At 37.4% G+C, this 25,513-nt stretch overlaps 1 protein-coding gene across 2 annotated transcripts; it reads left to right on the top strand.

Moving 5' to 3' along the window:
• Positions 1-413: 413 nt before the first annotated feature.
• On the top strand, positions 414-24,065 carry PSMA3 (proteasome 20S subunit alpha 3). Of its 2 annotated transcripts, none has more exons than XM_032405197.1 (11): positions 414-561; positions 4,580-4,662; positions 10,836-10,959; positions 13,681-13,782; positions 13,864-13,937; positions 16,473-16,545; positions 17,343-17,408; positions 19,538-19,584; positions 21,778-21,845; positions 22,963-23,027; positions 23,890-24,065. In XM_032405197.1, exons 1-11 carry the CDS (start codon positions 541-543, stop codon positions 23,932-23,934), a joined length of 768 nt encoding a protein of 255 aa, XP_032261088.1. In that variant the 5' UTR covers positions 414-540; the 3' UTR covers positions 23,935-24,065. The 2 variants fall into 2 exon arrangements, with proteins under 2 accessions (XP_032261088.1, XP_032261089.1); XM_032405198.1 differs by lacking the exon at positions 414-561 and adding an exon at positions 5,913-6,052 and having other exon boundaries at positions 4,579-4,662; positions 10,841-10,959.
• Positions 24,066-25,513: the final 1,448 nt, after the last annotated feature.

Genomic DNA, 25,513 nt, shown 5'->3' on the forward strand with positions numbered 1-25,513 from the left:
CTTCCTTCCTTCTTGTGAGAAAGGGAAGGGGATGCCCTCAAGATACTGGGTCGGAACCAGGACTCCCAGGGTGAAGGGAGACCTCTCCCCTATCACTTTCTCTGGTCTTTGTAGGAGTGTAAGAACATCTCTCCGTTTTGCTTTAAGAAAGAATAAAGTAGCGAAAGAAGGGGATAATATAAAAGGTAAATAATAATTTCTAGGAAATGGAATGGAGCCCCTCCTCAAACAAGTCGATTACCCGTGAGTGGCTCAGCGACACAGAGATTGACAGAAACTGAATAAGAAGGAAGCCCGGCTACCCTCCCCTTACCCCACCTCCTTCGCTTCTGTACACGCGCACCGCCCACCACGCTCAATTCCCCCCTTTTTCCCACAATCCTCTGTTCCTCGGGCTGACTTGGAGGAAAGAGCCTCGGAGGGGAAGGCTATTGGTTGAAAGAGCAGCCAATGAGAGAGCCTGTTACTAGTCTGCGGGCTGCGGTATTGGGGGAGCGCGTTAGGCCTTGAAGCCCTTGGTGCCCCGGAGGTTTCATCACGATGAGCTCCATCGGGACTGGGGTGAGTTTGCTGTGTCTTGGCGTAACGGACTAGCTGACGGATCAGCGTTGAAGGGAACTCGGACAGACCGCCTGGGGTGCGCCGCCTCGGGGTGCGGCGGAACTGCCTTCGGCCAAGTGGGCCGCTTCCAGTTGTCCGGTCACCGGCAGTCTTTCCTGCGCTAATTTGTAGGCCCTCGTTTGCGGTGATCGTGAGCTGAAGCTTTTCAGCTCAGGTGTAGCGGGCTTGGCGGCGCAGCAGTAGGATTGGGAGCCGCTTTGGATCGCTGAGTCACTTTCTTTAGCCGCTTAGGGAAACCGAAAGTAGAAACTCGTGGAGCCTGAAATAGCGTGTGCAGGGTTTGGGCAACAGTGAGCTTCTTGAGAACCACTGAGGCAGGGCGGCTTGAGATTCCAGGGTCTGAGACGGAGCTTTCTATGGACCGTCTTTGCAGGTCCCGGGGTGCTGCTGACTCACTGGGCCTTCCCCATCTTGCGTTGGAGTGTTTACTGACCGTCCGCTCAGTAGGGGTCCCTGGAACCCCTGTCGGGGCAGAGCTAATAGAAAAATTGTCTGAAAAGTGAAATCTGAAGAGTCCTTTACATTTTTCTTTTGTCCCAGCTTTTCCTGTACAAATTACTTAACATCACTTGGAGATATCAGTACCGTAAACATTTAAATCATTAGCTAGGGACTTAACCGCGTCTGTTAATGGACTCGAGGGTTTTGGAGTTGGACTTCTTAACTTATTACTCAGTTTACTACTTTCCTGTGTTAAACGTACTGTACATATGCAGTCTTTTGCTTATTCTTTTTATGTATTTTTCCATATAGGAAATCTAGTTTTTGTTTAGAAGTATTAATTGGTTGTGTGCACTAGAGTCATTAAATAATGGGTTTCTAAATTCATCAGTTCCACTTTAAAAAAGATTTTGATACTCAGCATTAAGGCCAGATACTGGTTTTCCGAGTTTGATAATAGGCGATTTATGTTTCGAATGGTTTAATTCATTCGGTTATGAGATGCTAAGTTTATGTCATAACATTTTTAAATTAGTAGATGCTCATTTAAGCATATTGTAGCAAATTGATTTTGCAACTACATTAATATTACCTTCAATTAATAGTGTTTTGTTCTGAAAACCCTTTTGACAGAGAGAGACACACACACACACAGCGAGAGAAGGAACACAAGCAGGGGGAGCGGGAGAGGGAGAAACAGGCTTCCCGCCGAGCAGGGAGCCCGATGCGGGGCTCGATGCGGGGCTCGATCCGAGGACGCTGGGATCATGACCTGAGCCCGAGGCAGACGCTTAACGACTGAGCCACCCAGGTGCCCCCTGAAAACTCTTTAAAAATACTTGATAAATATAAACATGGGAGGTATTTTGGTATTACAATAGTAGAGTTAATCTTCGTTTAATAAATCAGGAAATTGAGACTCAGGAAGCACCACTGTTGAAGGCATATCTTTGGTCTTCACTTCTCCCAAGAACTCCAGGTATGAAGAAGACCTGCTTACTTGACATTTCTCTCCATTTGATTGTTGTTTTTTAGTTTTTTTTTAATTTTTTAATTTATTTTTTTGAGAGAGTGAGCAAGAGAGAGAGCATGAGCAGGGGCAGAGGCAGAGGAGAAGCAGACTCCCTGCTGAGCAGGGAGTCGGACGTGGGGCTCTATCCCAGGACCCCCAGATTGAGACTTGAGCTGAAGGCAGAGGCTTAAGGGACTGAGCCACCCAGACGCCCCTCCACTTGATTGTTTAATAGGCATTTCAAACTATATGTCCAAAAGAGACCTCGGCTTTTCCTGTCCCCTTGCCATTTTGCATCTTCTACAATTTTCAGCTCAGTGAATGGTCCAATTCTAAGTGCTCAAGTGAAAAAGGTCCATGATTCACGTTTAATTTCTTTACTCCTAGAGCCAATCCAATAACAAGGTGTTTTTTGTTTGTTTGTTTTGTTTTTTTAACTTTATCCTCAAAAATACTGTCTTTTTCTCTTTTCCTGGTCTAAACCACTACCTTTGGAATACTTGATTTCTGCTTCCATCCTTGTTGCCTCTACAATTCGTTTTCTAGATGAAGTTTGAAAAAAAAATTAGATCATATCACCCCCCGGGACCCCCCCCCCATCCTGCTTAAACTCCAATGACTTCCAGTTGCATTTAGAATAAGATATAAACTTCCTGCTTCAGCCTAGGAGACTCAAAATAGTTTGGTCTTTACATGCCTCTGATATGATTTACCCTTCTCTCTACCACTTAGTGCTCAAGACACAGTGGCCTATTTCTTGTCCCTCATTGTGCTAGGCTTATTTCTACCCTCCATATCCTAAAGTGCTACTTACTTGTTATTTAGGTCTGGCTAAGCCTAAGTAATTAAACATAACTGCTCTAGCAAGGCCTTCCCTGATCAGGTTGTCTGTACTAGGCTCTCAGACTGTCACTTCACCCTGTCTGAATTTTCATCATAATCCTTTATCTGGTTTCCAGCTCCTAGATTGGTGCCTGGTCTCCTTTGAAAATGAAAGACTTCAAGAATGAGTATTCTTTATATTTCCTTATAGTGACTACATGTAATGGATGCTTATCAAATGTTTGAATGCTATATTTTTTCTTTAAGGTCATACAGTTTGTTAGTGCGACAGCAATGAATTAACATGTTCTGACTTTAGTTCTATTTCTACTATACCATACTATAGGCATACCTTGTTTTATTGTACTTCACAGATACTGCATTGTTTTTTTCTTTCTTTTTTTTTTTTTTTACAAACTGAAGGTTTGTAGCAACTGTGCATCAAGCAAGTCTGTTGGTGCCATTTTTCCAACAGCATTTGTTCACCTTGTGTCTGTGTCACATTTTGGTAATTCTCAAAATATTTCAAACTTTTTCATTATTAAGTTTGTTATGGTGATTTGTGATCATTGATTACCACTCACTGAAAGCTTAGATGATGGTTAGCAATTTTTAGCAAAGAAGTATTTTTTAATTAAGGTATGTACATTGTTTTTTGTTTTCTTTTTTTAGACTACAGTCTAGTGTAAACAACTTTAGGGGCGCCTGGGTGGCTCAGTTGGTTAAGCGTCCAACTCTTTTTTTTTTTTTCAAGATTTTATTTATCAAAGAGAGAGAGCACAAACCAGGGGAGCGGCAGGCAGAGGGAGAAGCAGGCTCCCGCTGAGCAGGGAGCCCGATACGGGGCTCCATCCCAGGACCCTGGGATCATGACCCGAGCCGAAGGCAGATGCTTAACCGACTGAGCCACCCAGGTGCCCCTTAAGCATCCACCTCCTGATTTTGTCTCAGGTCATGATCTCAGGGTCCTGAGATTGAGTCCCTTGTCAGGCTATATATTGAGCATGGAGCCTGCTTGAGATTCTCTCCTTCCCACCCCCCCACCTCTCCCCTCACTCACACTTTCTCTCTCTCTCTCAAAAAACAAACAAAAACCCCCGAAATATAACTTTAATATGCACTGGGAATCCAGAAAACTCATTTTATTCACTTTACTGTGGTGGACTGGAATCCAGAGTATCTCCATTTTGTACAAAAATGAACTTTGTGTTCTGTGTGAAAAAAATTCTGACTTAAACTAGGATTTGTATCTGTTGCTTTTCTTTTTAAGTTGTCTCTGCACACAACGTGGGGCTTGAACTCACAACCCCAAGATCAAGAGTTGCATGTTCTACTGACCAAGCCAGCGTTTCAATAGCAGACATCTAAAGTAGCTTTCTTCTTAGGAGCTGTTGCTGCTCTGACATGCTTCCTTTTCCTCTTCAAAGCAAAACCTTTGAGATTTAACACACACCCGTTTCTGCTTTCCTCTGCCTGCCTGCCTGCCTGTTGTAATCTCTACACCCCAGGTAGGGCTCAAACTCACGTCCCTAAGATCAAGAGCCGCCTGCTCTACCAACTGAGCCAGCCAGGCGCCCCTTAACACACATTTCTGATGGGTAATCCCATTTAGAAAGAAAGATGGTGAGGTTATTACTGCCAAAGATACATTATTTAAGCTTATTGTTGCCTTTTTCTTCCTAGTATGACCTGTCAGCCTCTACATTCTCTCCTGATGGAAGAGTTTTTCAAGTTGAATATGCTATGAAGGCTGTGGAAAATAGTAGGTAAGAAACATTGTTTTACTTGGAATTTAGCATGTTTTTTAACTAGGTATTAAATATCTCCTTTTCTATATTTTTGGTAATTAGGCTTTGTTATGTTACTTTGACACAAAATAATAGTTGCCCTAAAATAATCTCAATTTATTAGTCATTTCCAGATCTCTTTTTAGGTCAGATCTTTCCATGAACCTCAGTTCCTATATTTGCGGTTGGTTCCGAGATAATCCACTTAGATGTGCTCCTGTGTCTCAAATGTAGTGTATAAAACCAAATTCATTATCATCTTTGCTAGCCCATTTTCATTTTTGAAATTCTTGATTTATTTCCTCGTTTCCTTGGCCATTAGGTTTGTTGCTTTGTCATTTTATCTTTTATTGTGTTTTATTTATTTTTTTAAATTTTATTTATTTATTTGACAGAGAGAGACACAGTGAGAGAGGGAACACAAGCAGGGGGAGTGGGAGAAGGAGAAGCAGGCTTCCCGCCGAGCAGGGAGCCCGATGCAGGGCTTGATCCCAGGACTCTGGGATCATGACCTGAGCCGAAGGCAGACACTTAACAACTGAGCCACCCAGGCGCCCCTTTACTTGTGTTTTAAATGTCCTATGCAGTTATTCAGGTTTGTCCCAGTAGGATTTTTTTTTTTTTCTGTTCTGCTGCTGTACTCCAAAATGTGTAGGAGCACTAAGATATCTTCCGTTGGACTCACTTCCCTCACTCTTTCATTGCTTAGAGTAATGCGCCAAAATGATTACTTGGTACCCGTGTAACATCTTGGTTAAATTACTAGCTTCTTGACAAATTGTTAAGTCCTTTATTGAAGAAATTTTCCAGTCAGTTATACTTACATGATCATTGTATCTTGGAATCTTTGGGATGAATTAAGAGACTTTTAAAAAATAATATATTTCACGGGCGCCTGGGTGGCTCAGTCGTTAAGCGTCTGCCTTTGGCTCAGGTCATGATCCCAGGGTCCTGGGATCGGAGCCCCGCATCGGGCTCCCTGCTCGGCGGGAAGCCTGCTTCTCTCTCTCCCACTCCCCCTGCTTGTGTTCCCTCTCTTGCTGTGTCTCTCTCTGTCAAATAAATAAAATCTTTAAAAATATATATATATATATATTTCATAATATATCATTCACATCTCTTCAAGGATTTTTTTTTTTTTGACCTAGTAAACAGAAGATAGGCCCTTAGACCAGGGAGCTGGAGAAAGACTTGGAAAAAGTTACTGTTTTTCTCTTCCTCCGTTGCAGTGTTGGATTTTCACTGGTTTAAAAAGCTGGAAAAGGAAGTCTTGATTGAGAAAAACTGGAGATACATTTTGAAACCATATGTAATACAGAAAATTGAGACTAGGCTATGAGGATCTATGTGTCTTCGGAATTTGTTTTCTGTAAAGTTATTTCTAAATATGGCTTAAAATAGTTAACATTATAGCAAATTAATTAAAAATTAAAACATTAAAAATGAATATTTTTTTCTGCATAAAGAAAAAATACCACAGAAGTTCCTCTTTTAAAGGGGTATAATAGAATATTGAATGAGGATCAGAAAATGTAGATTTTCCTTCTAGCTGCTGCTTAATGGAAATATTATATAGGATGCCTCTGTTCAGTCCTCTGAATGTTATTTTTGTTTATAAAATTGGGATGTAGACCTCTACCCTAACTACCTAACATACTTTACCATAAGAATGAAATATATGTAAAAACATTTGGACGATTTTTAAGTGCTGTTTGGGCACAGAATGGAAAATGGAAAAATTAGGTTGTATATTAATTTTCATAATAGTGTGACATACAAGCTAATAGTTAGAAAATGTTTAGTCAAATATTTAGGATTATATTCTGGCATCAAAAGGAGATCAATTCTTGGGGTGCCTGGCTGGTTTAGTTGGAAGAGCATGTGACTCTTGATCTTGGGGTTGTGGGTTGAAGCCCTGTGTTGGGTGTAGAGATTACTTAAAATCTTTAAAAATGGTGGGGGCGGATCAGTTCTTTTAAAGAAAAGAAATTTAATCTTGGGAGTTTAAAAGTCAAATATTTTTGACTACATGTTGTGTTTTTTTTAAGATTTTATTTATTTTAGGGAGACAGCATGAGCAAGCATGAGTGGGGGCAGCAGGGAGCAGAAGGAGAGGGGCAGGCAGACTCCCCGCTGAGCGTGGAGCCCAACACAGGGCTAGATCCAGGACCCTGAGATCATGACCTGAGCCGAAACCAAGAATGGGATGCTCAACCTACTGAGCCACCTAGGCGCCCCTGACTACCTATTGTGTTAAGCATAGGAAGGAACTACTAAAACAAATAATCAATGACATATAAGTGAATACTTAAAAGCACTTTATTAAAGTATATATACCATGATCCTAACTATTTTATCAAAGTATTCCCCTAGAAGGTAATATACACAAGAAAAAAATGGAAAGATTAAATTATAAATTATAATTTTCCCCATTAGCTGCATTGAGGAGCCCAGGTATTAAAGGAGGACTGTGCAATGTAACAATGAAGGCTAGAGTGCTTGGAACAAAAATTATACAGAATTTTGATCTCAGGACCCCCTTTTACTTGTAAAAAAACAAAACAAAAACACCAAAACCCAAAACATTGAGGACTTCAAAGAGCATTTATTTATTAGGCTTTAGTTCCATCAATATCTACCATGACCAGTGAACTTTTATTTATGCATGTTATTGGATCTGTCAATATTTATCATATTAGAAATTAAAACTGAGAAAATAAAAAATATTTAATTCATTTAAAATAATCACAGTTGCATGTTAATGTAAGTAGTAATTTAAATTAAGTAAACTATTTAATATTAACATTTTTAATGAAAAGTAACTTTTTCACAATAATAAACAAGTGTAGTGAGTAGACTGGTATTGTTTTACATTTTTGTAAATCTCAGTTGTTAATTGAAGCTTAATGTAAGACATTCTCATATCTGCTTCAATATGTTGTTACTTTTGTTGAAGCCTGTGGAGCAAATCAAGGCTTTTACAGATAAGTAGGTGGAAAAGTGAGGCATATTTTAATAGCCTTTTCAGATAATTATGGATGTTGTTTTTTGATGCTATACCAAAACTGGACAAATGATAGCTTTTTAAAGGTTAGTTGCAGTGTGGCCTCTGAAAACTTAATGATGAACTTTTTGTAGTTTTACATTAAAATCTGTTGGACTGTCTTGCGCTTCAGATGTTTTACCCGTGCATGTAAGTTAGTCATTTGGAAAATACTGGTTCACTGTGCTATAACAGATCTTCCAAATTTGATATTTTTCATCTATCTATTGGAACAATTGGAAACATCACACTTGTTAATATCACCACTTATCTGATTATAAAAATTTGTAAGTTTTGTGAAACAGACGAACTCACGGTGATGAATATGTTTCCTAAAATTCCAATTTATGCTTGAAAACTTGAGTCTTATCACAGGCAACAAAATACTGTCCATTTTTCCTTGAAGTTGACAGGCTTATTTTGTTCATTTTAGGGGGAAAAAAAAAAGTCTGCCATATACGTATGTAAGTGTAAATAACTGTAGTTTGTCTGACATTGCTTGATGGTAAAAACAGGTATTCCATGAAAAAGTTCACAACTTGGGGCGCCTGGGTGGCTCAGTCGGTTGAGCGGCTGCCTTTGGCTCAGGTCATGATCCGGGGGTCCTGGGATCGAGCCCCACGTCCAGCTCCCTGCTCAGCGGGAAGCCTGCTTCTCCCTCTGTCTCTTCTTGCCACTCTGCCTACTTGTGCTCTCTATCTCTCTGTCAAATAAATAAATAAAATCTTTAAAAAAAAAAAAAAAGAAAAAGTTCAGAACTTAACAGTTTTACCAGTACTTTTTCCTTTAGGCAACCATATTTTATGTTTGAGTATCTTCCATTTCCTTAATAATAATAAAAAGACAGGTACTCAAGGGTTGTCATCTAGTAGAATTATTGCTTTCTTTTTTTTTTAATCTTAAAACAGCTTTTAAAAATTACTGCTTTCTTGGGGCGCCTGGGTGGCTCAGTTGGTTAGGCAACTGCCTTCGGCTCAGGTCATGGTCCCAGGGTCCTGGGATTGAGTCCCACATCGGGCTCCCGGCTCAGTGGGGAGCCTGCTTCTCCCTCTGACCCTCTCCTCTCTCATGCTGTTTCTCTCTCGCTCGCTCTCTAATAAATAAATAAAATCTTAAAAAAAAAAAAAAAATTACTGCTTTCTTAAGGACATTCTTTTTTTTTTTCTAAAGATTTTATTTATTTATCGGAGAGAGAGAGAACAAATGGGGAACGGCAGGCAGAAGGAGGAGCAGGCTCCCTGCCGAGCAGGGAGCCCTGACACGGGGCTCGATCCCAGGACCCTGGGATCATGACCCGGGCCAAAGGCGGACGCTTAACTGAGCCATTCAGGCGTCATTCTTAAGGACATTCTTAACAAATTTTTTTTTTTTTTTAAAGATTTTACTTATTTATTTGACAGAGAGATAGCGAGAGCAGGAACACAAGCAGGGGGAGCGAGGCAGAGGGAGAAGCAGGCTTCCCGCGGAGCACGGAGCCCCATGTGGTGCTTGAACCCAGGACCCTGGGATCATGACCTGAGCCGAAGGCAGACGCTTAACGACTGAGCCACCCAGGCGCCCCAACAAAATTTTTTAACTGTGTGAGCTTTTTTTTTTGAATGTGAGAGCATAGAAATGAAAAATACAGTGATTAGTAGTTCACTGCTACCATTTGTTTCACTGCCTTGGTTTGTGTTAAAGTGCCGGCAGTTTGACCCACGAATGCTTCTGCGCTGGACCAGCAGTGCAAATGTCCACGTAGTGGGAAAAACTAAATGGTGTCTTTGTATTCTTACGAAAATAATTTTGACCTCCCATACCCCCTCGAAGGGGTTTTCAGGGATGCTCGGGTTCACAGACCATACTTTGAGAACTTGTAGTTTGGAATAAGCAATGTTTTAGATTTAAATAGTGAGAATGACGATGACTTGGAATAATTAGGAAAGGCTACCTGAGGTTGTAGAGTTTAAGTTCAAGTTAGTTTGCAAAAGTTTGTGGAGAATTATTTAAATATACAGTGGTGAGGAGGAAGTGTATTCTCGAACCCAGGAAAACCTCAACAAAGACATAAAAGCAAAAATGAACATAGGTGTTTGGGGCATGTTAGTGAGGTTGAATTCAGTAGTGTGTGGGATTTATAATAGGAAATTTAATAAGCTACAAATTTAATTTGTAGATTCTCAGGAATTTTGAAAGCTGGGCCAAGGAGTTTAAACTGGAAAGGGAGCCATTGAAAATACCTGAAATATGAGGGAAGCCTGAAATTTTTTGTGGAATATATGTGTGGCTCTGTTCGTTTTTCTGGTTTCTCATCAGAATTCCCTTTTTATTAAAAGGATTTCAGAAGAGGGGCGCCTGGGTGGCTCAGTCGTTAAGTGTCTGCCTTTGGCTCAGGTCATGATCCCAGGGTCCTGGGATCGGAGCCCCGCATCGGGCTCCCTGCTCTGCGGGGAGCCTGCTTCTCCCTCTCCCCCTCCCCCTGCCTGTGTTCCCTCTCTCGCTGTGTCTCTGTCAAATAAATAAATAAAATCTTAAAAAAAAAAAAGTTAATGATGTATTTTTATCTTGAAACGGTAGAATATAATTTCTCCACATTTCAGAGATTAAGATCCATTTTGTTTTAAGCAGTTGTATAAAATGTGTATTATATTCTTTCATATACTTGCTATAAGCAGTGGTCGTTGCAGAAAAGGCAAATTAGCAAAAGAATTCTAAGCTTTCCACCTAGATTAGTCACTGTTAACTTTTTAAGTTTGTATATAACCTGTCTTTGCTATGCATTTTATGTACCATTTTTAATGGACATGAACTAAATCAACATTTATTATAATATGGATATCATATGCCAGACACTCTGCCATTTTGTACATATTTTGTTGGCATCTTTTCTCGCATATGTATTAACATCTTTTTATGTCATGGTATGCTAGATTTTTTTTGGTCACCTGGTGTTCATTTATATGGACCTAATTTATCACACTTTAGGTTGTCCTCTTTCTAGTTTTCAAATGTATTTGTTTTAAAGTACTAGCATGCTGTAAAAAACTAAATGTTACCTATTTTTATGGGTTTAATTTATGAAGTTTCTTTTATTTTGTTAAAAAAATTGATTTTCTTCTACTTGTTCCAGTACAGCTATTGGAATCAGATGTAAAGATGGCGTTGTCTTTGGGGTAGAAAAGTTAGTCCTTTCTAAACTTTATGAAGAAGGTTCCAACAAACGACTTTTTAATGTTGATCGGCATGTTGGAATGGTAGGTCATATTTAAAAAATGTTCCTTTTTGCCTTGTCCAATTTCTTGTGAAGTAACTGTTTAGAATATATTAAAATGTGATTGTAAGAACCCATTTATTACTTCAGCATTGAGGCAGAAACAGATTAGAGAGCAGCCATAGAAGTAATCGGAGAGAGTTACAGTTCACTAAGAAAGGTAGTGTTCTTATAACCTGATTGGAGACGTATATGAAAAACCAAATTGCCTCAAGGGACGAGGGGAGAGAGGGGTGGGAAGTATGTGCAGGAAAGAGATCTTGGCAGTGTAGATAAGGTGAATGCTTGAGAGGCATAGAATCTTTAGCTTTTCATATCTCTTGTGGGGATCACTGTCATATTGAAGATGTTATCAGAGAATACCTTTTTAGTAAGGTGGAGCACTAAGAAAGGATGTTTAATGAAAGGAAAAGTGAACACATCCTTTTTAATAGCTTCATAGACATCACTGTATTTATTTTATGCAGCTGGTGTCTTGAGTGACTGATTTGCATAATTGCAAGTGAAACCATAAATACATTACTGGTATATACTGAAGTCATTCTGTATAGATGTCAGACTTTGTTCAGTCAGACAATAAGCAAAACAATTAAAGGAGTGATTCTAACTCTGTTTACTGAAAAGGCAAGGAAGAAAAGACGTGTGTGCTAGAACCACTTTACATAAATTATCTCCTTTAAGTCTGACATCGCAGTGAAAGTAGTATTAATCCCATTTTTACAGATAAGAAAACAAGACTCACAGCTGGTAAAGAAATAAAATGGGATTCAGACTGGGGTCTGCATGGTCTGCGAGTTATTTCAGAGTCCATTGTGCAGGGTGAGATCTTATAGGACCCTCTCATTCTGCTGTTACCTTTGGTATTTCTAAATGAGATGTGTTACAAACACAAAAAGGACCAATAAAATATAAGCAATAAACTATAAAGCTACAGATAATTTTTTTTTTTTTTGGCTTCTTCAGTGATTATTTTTTCTGAACATATTTTCTCTCCTGAACAAATTACTGCCAGTGAAACTGATACGACTTTTTTTCTGTCATTTGGACCTTTACATTTATTTATTTATTAAAATTTGAGTATAGTTGACACACAATATGAAACTGGTATGTTTTGATGAAACTTGCCAGATTGTAACCCAGCTGATAGGAGGGAACTAGTGAATTATGCATTCTTTCACTTAGTAAAAACAAAACAAACGTTAGGCCGGTGTATTTTGAAAAAAATCATGTATGCTTAAAGGTACTTTAGTGATGGGAAAACTTTGTCTTAGAACTTTAAAATTCGTTCCATTTGTTATTTAAAGCCAGGAAACTGATGGCATTCCTAATAGCTGGAATGGCAAAACATCACATGTTGAAGAGGGTTGGAGATAATGAAGGGTTAATATTGTCTCCACAGTTGTCATCTTCAAGTGGTTTGGGAATTATTGGACTTCACAGTAAGCTTTCTCCAAAACAATAGAAGATTCTTTAAATGGTGAAACTTACTGGCTGGGTAACTTTGGGGAAGTTATTCTAAACACAACTGCCTCACCTGCAAAAGTAGGGTAGTAATAGGACCTACTTCATAACAGTTGTTACAAGGTTAAAAATTACATAAAATGCTTAGCATGTAATAAGTGCTCACTATGTTTTAGAAATTTTCATCACTACTACTATTAATAGGTAGCAGTAGAAAAAAGCCTGTTATTCTGATATCACTTACTTTGAAATTCTGTAAATCTCCTAAGCTGGTGGTTCCTGGACTTTCTTGGTTCCCAGTACTAAGTATTTCAGTGAGTTTTTTTTTTCATGGCTTCCCTATGCGAAAATAAGTACCCAGTGGTTCTTATTATGAATTTAGGTCCAAATGACTTAGTGTTTATGTCTTAAAAACTTAGTAGCTTATAAGAGAAAAAAATACACATGATTAAAGAAAAATATTATTTTTAAACAATCACAGTTACTAATGTGCACTGCACAACTTCCTAAACTTTGGAATCAGATTATGTGTGGGCCCCCCCCCCCCCCATTTCTTGTTCCACACGGATTTTTGTTTGGTACTTATTTTTTATTGCAGCAACCCAGGTGCTTAACAATATGATGGCATTAAAAGGAATACTGAATGATCTAATGCTGAAACTGAATTACTTCAACAACTATCCCCCAAATTCCAGGTGTTCCATAACTGAGTTCAGTACGGTGCCCTAGCATCTCTCAGCACGTGGTTTGGTAACTGTAGTTGTAAGCTACCAGTCTTGGAAGATGTGTGGTTTGTCATGTTTTAGTTTGTCATTGCAGTTTAATAGTAAGCTGAAAAAGATTTGAGGTTGTGCCTTTTAGACCAAAACCTTTAGTAATTTGAACACAGAACTACTTTAAATAGAGATCAGTCCTCATCAAGACCAACAGTTTTATTCTGGTTGTTGCTTATTTATAGTGAACTGGTAAATTGGGAGACATGGAGGATTAAATGTAGAAATATTCCTTGTGAATGTCGTCATTCAACCAACAAGTCACACCTGGTAAATTTCTGAATTATAATTCCATACTTTTATTTTGATCCCACCCAATCAGAATGCCAGAATGCCTTATAAAGACCTTTAAGCCAAATTATTTCTAATGGTGATGCTTGTTATAAAGTAAGCCTACAGTAATTACACACTCTCCTTGATTTGTGTTAGGAATGTATTTATCTACTAAATTGGTACTTCCTTTCTTTCAGGCAGTAGCGGGTTTGTTGGCAGATGCTCGTTCTTTAGCAGACATTGCAAGAGAAGAAGCTTCCAACTTTAGATCTAATTTTGGCTATAACATTCCATTAAAAGTAAGTTGATAATATGTTGAGGAGCCTTTTGAACAGTAATAGAAATTTGCTGATATGCTCTTCTGTTTCTCCCCCTCATAGCATCTTGCAGACAGAGTGGCCATGTATGTACATGCATATACACTCTACAGTGCCGTTCGACCTTTTGGCTGCAGGTATGAAATTCTGTGAGATATTCAGTTAGATGTGTACTGTTTTCCCCATTATCTTAGCCTTTTATATCCTTAAAAGTATGAGCTATGACCCAAGAAGTATTAGGGCAATGATTAAATGAAACTCTGTACATCAAAACAAAAACTCTGAATAATGAAAAAGACTCTACAAATTTGGAGTGATAATAAAACACAGAACTCCTAGTAATAACTTTAATCTGATTATAATACATTCTCTGGAGGAAGGTGGTCAAAGGTATAAAGGTTCTAAGATAGTAAGTGCTAGAGATGTACAGTATGACGACTGTAGTTACAACTGCTGTGTGACATAGGGGAAGGCTGTTAAATACATTCTAAGAATTTTCTTCACAAGGAGAAAAGTTTTTTTCTCTTTTTATTGTATCTTTATGAGATGATGGATTTTACTAAACCTACTGTAAGCATTTCACAATACATGTGAATCAAACCATCATGCTGTACACTGTATAGTGATGCATGTCAATTATTTCTCAATAAAACCAGAAAAAAATTCTCTGGTGTCAGACCCCAGCATTTTCAGGAAACAACAAACGGACTTTAAATATATTCTCTCTTGACATTATTAGGTAGCCAACTAAAGGGACACTTCAGTTTTCTCATTAATTTCCATTGGCTGCACTTACTTTAAGCAGTTAGGTGCAGTGCTCTTAATCGGGAGTTTAGCAGTCCATAGTGAATCCATACAAAATTGCATTTCATAGTTCTCATTAGTCAGTTTCCTATTTCTGTTGTTAAGATGAAATGCTGGTATTTTTATTTTGGGGGGAGGGAAGCTGAGATTCAGTTGCATCAAGACTTGAAATACATGTAAATATTTAAATAGGGCTCAGACCTGTCATCACTCTAGATTTTCCTAAAAAGACATGTTTAGTTTGTAACTTTAAAGAAATAAACAGTCCTTGTTTGATCAAAGTCAAACATTTACTAACATCTGATTGCTTGCCACTCTTAAAAGGCTGTAGAAAGGGACGCCTGGGTGGCTCAGTCGGTTAAGCGGCTGCCTTCGGCCTGGGTCGTGATCCCAGGGTCCTGGGATCGAGTCCCGCATCGGGCTCCTTGCTCAGCGGGGAGCCTGCTTCTCTCTCTCTCTCCCTCTGCTTGTGCTCTCTCTGTCAAATAAATAAAATCTTAAAAATAAATAAATAAATAAAACAAAATTTAAAAAAAAAAAGGCTGTAGAAAGTTTATTAGCTACAGTCCTGCCTTTCCGTTGTTTATTATCAGTCATATTTAAATTACTGAGGACAGAGTTTTAGCGAAAACCTGAGTTTTATTCTACCACCAGTAAGTTAGGCCTGTGGACATTTTTTATATTAGTTGTTCTTAAGGTTTTCACTTAAATTACATTGAAACACTTTGCTTTTAGACTTCATAGAATACCTTTCAATTTTTTTTAACCTTTCAACGCTCTGAATTCATCATTTCTCTATTTCTAAGGGAATAAGAATAGTGGAGAACTTTTTCAGTAAATATTGAGCATAAACTATGAGATAGTCATAGATATGTGTGAGAGGGCGGGACACAAACATGAATAAGTTTTCATTGATACAGTTTTATAGATGATAGGATATACACTGACTATAGTGGGCCCAGCACCAATTAGGGAATGGTTGCTTTCTTGGAGAGATGGCAAGGAAAAGAATGTGAGATGTAGATGGAATGGTAAGAGTATTTCATGCAAAGGGACTGGTATGAAACAACATGGGCATTTCAGGTAATGCAGAGCTAGTCAGTATTCTTGGTGTGTAGGAGGGATACTGAAGATGTAATGTAGGAAGGGGCAAGATCATACAGAAGTCTGTGTTCCATACTAAGGAAACGTGGAAGGGCTTTAAAATTATAACCAGTTATATATTCTGCAAGGTAAGTTTCATGAATATGGAAGGAAATGATTGTAGGGGTGGGAATTGGACAGCTACTGTTACAGTAGTCTGTACATGAACTGATACATAAGATAAAGCTGGTTTCTTTTCTACTAGGATAAACTAACTCCAAATTTCAGAAAATCACTAATTCATATGATTGTTTAACAGCCTAATTTTAATTTGTCGAGCATATTAAAATACTTTAAATGAGTTTGGATTACTGTAGAAAAATAACTGGAGGAATATTGGGGAACAGCCCAGAAAGAATGAGGGATGTAACAAGAGTTTGAGGCAGATTGAATGTATTTCTGTTAGTTTTGTTATCTTGGCTTTTTCATGTGTATGCCTTTACCTCTTGGGCCTTCTCATTAGTTTTTTCTCTGTCATTACTCCTTTGTCTACACTGCTGTCCTCCCAGGAAAGTTTCATCAGCAAGTTTAGTACTAAACAAAGCCATATAAATTTTGAACAATTTCAAGTATATACTAGTTTTTTGAAATTACTTCATCAAAGTGTTTATTATAAGTTATGTGTACTCGTTTATCTTAGAAAGTATAATTTTCTGTTTACTGAATTTTTAATATTTTTATGGTATTAAAACCATGGTTTAAACTATTAATTTACTTTCATGTAGTTTCATGTTAGGGTCTTACAGTGTGAATGATGGTGCACAGCTCTACATGATTGACCCGTCAGGAGTTTCATATGTGAGTAATTTTGAATCATGAGTTCCTATTTCTAGTTTAATGGTATCTCATTAGCATGTATTTGGATTACATGAAGTTTCTTTAAAATTAATTCAAAGAAAGTAACAATTTCTTGTTTATCATGACCACCTGTGGTTATGAGGCAGAGGAAAGATTTATCGCCTTCAGTATGCTATTTACAGAAACTACATAGTGAACATAAAAATTTCAATATGTGGTATTTCCTTTATTGTGATAAATATTAACAATGTCTTAAAACTAAAACCTTCCCTTAAAAAAAAGGATTTTAAGTGGGATTTCTTGCATTTTTACTTACCTTACCTCTCTTCTGACATATTTATGGTTTTTACTAATTACAAAAAAGATTTTATATTTTGTCATTATATGCAAGTATAAATGGGAATCCTTGCATTTAAAAAACTTTTTCAGTATAATAAAAAATGGTTTAGAGTATTGAATTGAGCAATTACCTGTTTCTTTTTGTCATACTGCTAAAAATTTTTCCATTCCTAATCTCAAAAACATCTCTAATTCATGAAGTATATATAATGATGTTAATTTTTCTTGTATAGCACCTCTATTAAAAATAATCCACATTATTCTAGAATTGTTTAATTTTTTTGAGCCCCCTAGTGTTCATTAGACACATGTTTGTATTTAATACTCCATACTTACTTTTGAAAGTCATTTAACATCCTTTTGTTAACCTTTAAATAGACAGTCATAGCCAATAATGATTTTAGGATATTGTATCAATTTACTTAATATCTGTATTTTGTGTGTGTGTTTTTAAATAGGGTTATTGGGGTTGTGCCATTGGCAAAGCCAGGCAAGCTGCAAAGACAGAAATAGAAAAACTTCAGGTAATATACTTAATGCTTGAATTTTCCTGTAACATTATCCTCATGTAGTGAAGTTTTATCACCACAAATGAAACCTTTTCATTTAAGGATACATAGAGTATAGTTTGCTGTTTTGAGCAGAGCTTTCTGAATATAAGAGACTGATTAAGAAATCTGGAGGGAGCTCTGTGAGCCTTACTTAGTTTGAGAGCTCTGGTGTTTTACTATTTCGTTTCTTCTCTGGAGCACAGCTTTTGTCTGTGAAGTCTTACCATGAACAGTCTGTGTCCTTCTGCTTCTATTTTCTTTGTTCCTAGCTAGATAAGGCATAAAACCTGTTACAACTCCTCACTTTTTGTTCCCCCAAGAGCCATAAATTATTAGTGTAAAAGTTTTTGTTTTAACGTGCTTGTTTTCATTTCAGCCAAATTGATCAACTCAGTGTTGAAACAGTATTTGCTCACTCTTTCTTATCAGAAACTTCCCTTAAAGGCAGGCAGGCACGCACGCACGCACACACGAAAAATACAGTATTTAGAGCAGTCATCTATCCTTTCTGAGGTTAAATCCTAACAAGATACAGGACTACCAACATATCCTAGCTAAGAATGGAGAAACATCACTTTGAGGAGCATGTATGTATACTTAATGACAAATACATGCTCTAAATCAGCGGTCAGCAAACTATGGCACACTGTCTTCTTTCTAAAGTTTTATTGGAACACAGTCACATTCAGTCTCTGGCTGCTTTCACCCTACAAAAGTAGAGTTTAGTAGTTTGAACAGAGACCAAAGACCATATGGACCATATGGCTCTTTACAGAAAGGAGTTTGCCAGCCCATGCTCTACATCATTGCTCTGGCTTGTTTTTCTTCTGATGTTGCTTACCAAGAATGTTATGAAATAAAAATGTCATGAACATATATAAAAATATAATTGTCATTTAAAATGTGCTTTTTTAGGGTGCCTGGGTGGCTCAGTTGGTTAAGCGTTCAACTCTTGGTTTTGGCTCAGGTCATGATCTCATGGGTAGTGAGAACAAGCCCCGAGTTGGGCTCCACACTCAAGTCTACTTGAAGATTCTCTTTCTCTGCCCTTCCCCCCACTCCTGTGCTCTCAAAAAAATAAATCTAAAGAAAAAATGTGCTTTTTCAAGTTTGCTTAAATTTGCCTTTATTATGATAAAATTAATTTACTCATCATAGAACTTAACCTATAAGGGGAAAAATATGAAGAGATAGGTATTCTTTTTTTCCACTTCACCCCCAAATTAACATGAAAACATTTAAACATCAGAGAATAGCACAACTATCTCCATCTAGATTGAAGTTATTTTCCAGTGTTTTATCCATTTGTTTTTTCTTGAACTATTTGAAACAATTACAGTGACACTGTATCCCTAAATGCTTCAGTATTCATCTCTGTAGAATATCATTATCACACCTAAGATATTACCAAATAGTCTGTAATCACACTGCCTCTGTATTCTCAAGTGTCATTTTGTAACTTTTTCAAACCATGATATAATTAAGGCTCACACTTTGAATTTCAATTATCTTATTTTAAGTCTTCCCCCCCCAAAAAAGGGGGGCTGCCTAAGTGGCTCAGTTGGTTAAGCTTCTGCCCTTGGCTCAGGTCATGATCCCAGAGTCCTGGGATTGAGTGAGTCCTGCATAGGGCTCCCTGCTCAGCGGGTAGTCTGCTTCTCCCTTTGCCCCTCCCCCCGACTTGTGCTCTCCCTCCCATTCTCACAAATAAGTAAGTCTTAACCCTTCTCCCAGTACCAATTTGTTTTTTTAGGGGGAGGGAGGGACAGAGGGAGACAGAGAGAATCTCAAAGCATGCTCTACACTGAGTGCAGAGCCCGATGCAGGGCTTGAGATCACAACCTGAGCTGAAATCAGGAGTCAGACCTGAGCCACCAGGCACCCTCCAGGAGTAATTTTTTGAAGCCCATGTCAATTGCTTTTGTAGTTAGTCCTTCTTACTAGATTTGTGTATTTCCTAACAAGACTGGTATTCTTAAATTCAGTATCATGGTTTTGATTTTATATGGGTTATTGACAAAGTTGTGAAAAGAATCTGAAAATAGTTATGTAAGTGGAAAGTACTTCTTTTGACTCATGACTCAATATTTTATTTTCTACAGATGAAAGAAATGACCTGCCGTGATGTTGTTAAAGAAGTTGCAAAAATGTAAGTTGAAACTTTTATTATCATTGACAAATATTTCATTTGACCTTACCTAATACATTAATTCTAAAGGTCTGTTTTGTGTTTTAAAATAACTTCGTGCCTAATTTTTAGAAGGTGAATTTAACATTCTAAAAAGTCTCATTAAGGAGAATATCCATATTTCAAGTGATAGTGAATGGGATGTGAAAAAATAGCTTTTGACAAAATAAAGCTATTTAGGTAAAAGAATTCAAGAGTAGGAGGATACATTTGGACCTCTAGGAGCTTCATTTGATAACTCCTACTCTCTCAGATCTCAGAAATCCCAGTAATAGGAATGTGGTTTACAAACTTATTTTAGTTTTATAGCTAGTTATTTCTACACATGAACCATGAACCTGGCTCCTTTATACAATCTGTCTTTTTGGGGGCAAGATATGTTAGTCATAAAATCTTTTCTAAGAAGATGAGAAGAGCGGTATTTCAATATATTTAAAAACAGCTTTAAAAAAGCCTGAAGTGGTTCATATTACAGGTACATAGAGTAGAATGCTTATGTGACTACAATAAGTAACAACTAAGTCCATAAACCTGAGTGGAATGCTTCAAAAAATTCATGATTCTTCCGGATCAAAGAATGTAGGCATGTATTATCTCAAAAAAATCCAATAAAATGCAAGTTTTGCAGCCAGCTTTTCAGATTTAAAAGTAATAAACATACTATTTCACATTAGAATTACATCAACATGGTCTAGTCAGCAGTTTGTGCAAATGTCTCAGGTTTTACATGCGAGGAAAATAAAGTCCTAGAGGCTCCATTATATATTTATATATATTTAAATGGTACCCTTAATCTCTTCTAAACTGATAGTTGTAATAAAACACTGAAGTGTTTTATGATTTTGTCTTGTCATCACTCTTGCTACTGCCACATTATCTTCCCTCCCCCACTTTTACCAAGAGACCCCTCTCCTTTCCAGTTGTGAAGCAGCAGAACCCACTCTATGATTGTCAGTTAATAACATGAGCAACTCTGGGAATTACCTTACAGTAGAACCACTTGGAAGATAATCCTCACTGAATTGTACAACAGCTTATTACTATTATTTTTTTATTGGGGGGGGACAGAGAGAATCCTGTGCAAGGCTCCATGTCCAGTGCAGAGCCCAACTTGGGGCTCAGTCTCACAACCCTGAGATCATGACCTCTGGAAATCAAATCAGACGCTCAACCAACTGAGCTACCCAGGTGCCCCTGTACAACAGTTTAAATGTGATAAACTCCATTTCCTTCACTGAGAAGTGCTTCTGGAAATTAGCCCTTACCACAGCTTTTTATGTTTAGGTGTAACAGTAGACACTAATTAGTTCCATGTAGGAAAGCCATCCCCTTATCATTTAATAAAATGGAGCACTATGTATCTTTTACTTAGTCTAGAAATTAAGATGCTTTCTTGTATTATAGCAAGGCTTTAAAAATATCCTCCAAAAGTGTGTGAAGATGGTAGAAAAGGTACAATAAGAAAGCTTTGCTCTGATACTTTTAATGTTGTGTGACACTGCCTCCTTGTTTATTGCAATCTGGCATATATTACAGTTGGAAGGCTAGGTTAAGGGGCATATAGTTCTTATAAAATGGATAAGGGGTTTAAAAAGGATACCTGCCAAGAAACTTCAGATTGAAGAGACCAGTAATAATTGCAAACTAATAAGTTTGTTTTAAAAATAATCATTTAATGAAAGGAATAAACAAATATCCTGAAAAGGTACAGTTGTAATAATGGCCTTTCCCCATTTGAATCTGTGTTCCTTTTGAGGTATCTTTTTGAGTTGTGTGTCTGTAATTAAACTATCAAACAACTTGGGTTGTAAACATTCCTTTGTAGTATTTAATTTTATATATCCATCCTTGTGTGATTGTCTTTTCTTTTTAAAAATTTAATTTAAAAACAGGGAGAGCAGGGGTAGAGGGAGAGACTCTCAAGCAGGGTCCTGGCCCTGAGGATTATGACCTGAGCCAAAATCAAGAGACTGATGCTGAACTGACTAAGCCACCCAGCCTATTATCTTTTCTAGAAGTGTTCATAAATATACACTACAATGTGTCTGTAATTTTATAAATGTTTGTATTAGGTATGGGTGTTCTAATTTGTGTTGACTGGGTGCATGTTTGTAAATGACCAAGTAAATGTTAATTTTCCCTTTTGCATTCCAGAATTTACATAGTACATGATGAAGTTAAGGATAAAGCTTTTGAATTAGAGCTCAGCTGGGTTGGTGAAAGTAAGTTATTTTTGTACATTTATTTGCTCTGAGTCATCTGTACCAAACCTAATTTAAAATTGGGGCCTGTTTTTCCCCTTTTTTTAAAATCTTAATTTGGTAATGACATACACACAGAAAAAAGTATACAAATAACAGATGAATTGATGAATTATCATAACATGGGTATACTCATATAACCACTGTCCTCTCTCTGGTCAACAAATAGGCCAGTTCCCCAGATCACCCCTTGGGCCTCTTTGAATTTATAGTTCTCTACCTTCTCCCCAAAGGTAACCACTACCTTGAATTCTAACTCATAGGTAGTTTTGCCTGTTGTTCAGTTTTATATAAGTGAATTACAGTGTATATCCTTTTATCCCTGATTTTACTTCAGCATTGTTTGTGTTGTGTACAGTATTTGTTCGTTTGCCTTGCTGTATAGTATTCTATTGTCCAAATATCGCACAATTTATTCATTTCCTCTTTTGCTGGTTAGTTGGGCTCTTTCCAGTGGGCTTTTTTAACTATAATGAATAGTGCAGCTGTGGATGTCCTGTGTAACAATTTTAGTATACGTATGTAGCATTTCTGTTCCAAGAGTAGAATTGCTGAGTAATGGAAATATGCATAAGTTCAAGTGCAATGGGTAGTGCCAAAGTGTGTCCTACCACTCAGTGCCTTTCTAATACAAAGAAAGCCAGAACAAACTTACAAGGTAGTATTTTTGAAGGGGGGAAGTTCTGCCTAATTGACTTAATGTTATGAATGGTTTACTTTTTTGAAGCATTCATTTACTGAAAAATGACCAATTTTTTTTTCCTTACAATGGTAACCATGGATGGGATTTCAAGACTAGCTTTTTAAAAATTAATCATGCTGCACATTAATAAATGCTCAGAATTTATCATAGCATCAGGATAAATCCTTGTATAATTTGTTTTCATAAGAGCTAAATTTGGACAGATTTAATCTTACGTGGAGAAAACAACACAAGTTCGGAGCATCTGGTATTACTCATAGTACAACTTTTAACATTAGGTAGATTATATGTATGGATTGGGTAGATTTTATTGTATTGGAAATCACAACGTAGTCCTCATTTCTAATTCATTTAAATATATGGCTTAATTTGCAGTAACAAAAGGAAGACATGAAATTGTTCCAAAAGATATAAGGGAAGAGGCAGAGAAATATGCTAAGGTAAGCTGCAGTGTGTGAAAACTCTAGCTAAAAGTATGAAAGTAAGTGTTGAATAATAAAGGAACTCGGTTGATTTCTATTAAATAACACTTAAGAGTTGAACTGAACTAAGGTTAGAAATTTTCTAGGTTATACTCCGTGGGGATAGGGTTGCCCTGGTTCCAAAAACTTTGTATGTGAAAATGGTAAGGGTTTTCCAGGACATTTAATGCTTTCATACTGTGTGTTCTATCAAGAATATAGTCAGTCGATTGTTAGAACAAGATACACTTAATTAGGGGTGCCTGGGTGGCTCAGTCGGTTGAGCGTCTGCCTTCGGCTCAGGTTGTGATCTCAGGGTCCTGGGATTGAGCCCCACATCGGGTTCCCTGCTCTGCAGGAAGCCTGCTTCTCCCTCTCCCACCCCCCTGCTTGTGCTTCCTCTCTTGCTGTCAAATAAATCGGGCACCTGGGTGGCTCAGTCAGTTAAGCGTCTGCCTTCGGCTCAGGTCATGATCTCAGGGTCCTGGGATCAAGCCCCGCATCAGGCTCCCTGCTCAGCAGGGAGCCTGCTTCTCCCTCTCCCTCTGCCTACTTGTGATTCCACTCTCTCTGTCTGTGTCAAATAAATAAATAAAATCTTTAAAAAAAAAAAAAAAAAAAAAAAAAAGAAAGATACACTTAATTACCCTTTTCTTTGCTTGGATACACTTAATTATCCTTTTCTTTGCTTGGGTATGTTATTCTAAGTCAGTTCATCTTCAGTTACAAAGAATTTTCAGTGTGTTTAATTAGATTCAGTATTAAAATTAACATAATAAAATTAAAAAATTAAAAAATATATTTTAAAAATTGATTTTAAATACTATCTTTCTCTTAACAGGAATCACTGAAGGAAGAAGATGAATCAGATGATGATAATATGTAACATTTACTTCAGCATCAATTTTAAATTTCTAATACAGTCCCGTGTAACTCTTTATCCCTGTGGATTATTATCTACCCACTGACCAATTTGCATTATTAAATTTTTGTCTTGTAACGATTGAAGTTGGGGAATAACTGAGTATATATTTCCTTGGTATTAAAGTGAAGGTTTACGCTTATTGAAAAATTCCTTAAGATACTGCAAAAAGCAGCTTTGGAATCATTAATTCAAAGCTCCATTCATCACTCAACTAGAATCTAAAGATCATTTATTACTGGGTTTTGTGCAGTAAGTCCCTGCCAACTCAGTAGGTATTACTTGATGCCATTACCCAGTTTTGTATTTAGTGAAATTATTGTTGGTCATCAGCCACTTTTAAGTGTGACACAAAAGAAAGATGTTTTAGGTTGGAGAGAAGAATTTTTTCCCCCTTTCATTGTGGTGAGGAGTGGATTTAAGGACCTATCCTGTCACTTAAAAAATTTCTTGATGTGTAAAGTTCAATTAAAATACCCGTTCAATTAAAATACCCACAATTTATGCTAAACAAGAAGTTAGAATATAATCAGTATTGAGGCCTACAAGAACTGTCATAACCTGAACAGTAGTACTCAGAGAAGAAACCATTTGTAACTCAGGCCAAGTATGCCAGGTATACACACCCTTTACTGGGCTCACGCCACTATCACTCCAACTGTCGCTTTCCTAAGAAGGTAATCTACTCATTGAGTTTGGCAGCAGGATACTGCTGGACTTTGAACATCTGTGAAGTTCAAATAGCAAATCATTATACATGAATAGCTAACTACTATACAAACAACTCAAAACTATTACGTCATTTTCATGGCTTTTATGTAAAATTATGTACTACATTTTACAACTTACATATTTAAGAATGACAAACACCTAAACAATATTAAATTGGGTCTATCTATACACCTAATCAATAAGCTGACTATCCCTAAGCTCCCTAAGCCAATCTAATGGCCATTCTATACATTTCCAAAGTATGAATGGCACATAAATATTCTACTGTGCTGTGAGTCTGTTTTTATTTTTTTTTTGTTTTTTAAATTCACATCAGTATAGGGGCACCTGGCTGGCTCAGGTGGTAGAGCATGTGACTCTTGATCTCAGGGTTGTGAGTTCAAACCCCAAGCTGGGCATAGCTTACTTAAAAAAAAAAAAAAATCACAATAGTATATATAGCTAATAGCCTTTGAAAAGAATAGACACTGGCTCTAAAGAAACCTAAATTTGAACAGCTAAAGCCACCTAAAACTATAGATGCCCTAACATCAGATAAATCTAAAACTGTATAACCAGATACACCTGGTTCTTCAGCTATTATGAGGCAGTTGACTTTTATACATATTCTATATAGGATGGATATCTAGGCTCAACAGTGGGGGCACTGTAACTGCACTGTAGAAATACAATTAGCCTTGGGGGGTGAGGGGGAAAGCTGGTACATTTTACTTTGATAAGACTACAAGGACACCTGGGTGGCTCAGTCAGTTAAACATCTGCCTTAGGCTCAGGTCATGAATCAAGTCCCACATATGGCTCCTTGCTCAGC

Source organism: Phoca vitulina, unplaced genomic scaffold (assembly GCF_004348235.1).
Source record: "Phoca vitulina isolate PV1807 unplaced genomic scaffold, GSC_HSeal_1.0 scaffold7, whole genome shotgun sequence".
In the NCBI taxonomy this organism is placed as follows: domain Eukaryota; kingdom Metazoa; phylum Chordata; class Mammalia; order Carnivora; family Phocidae; genus Phoca; species Phoca vitulina.

Bases quoted from the DNA above. Each gene is read 5' to 3' on its own strand.
- PSMA3 (XM_032405197.1), top strand. From the start codon at position 541: ATGAGCTCCATCGGGACTGGG. The intron at 4,663-10,835 runs GTAAGAAACATT...TACTTGTTCCAG, and splicing joins AAGGCTGTGGAAAATAGTAG to TACAGCTATTGGAATCAGAT. The intron at 10,960-13,680 runs GTAGGTCATATT...CCTTTCTTTCAG, and splicing joins TTGATCGGCATGTTGGAATG to GCAGTAGCGGGTTTGTTGGC.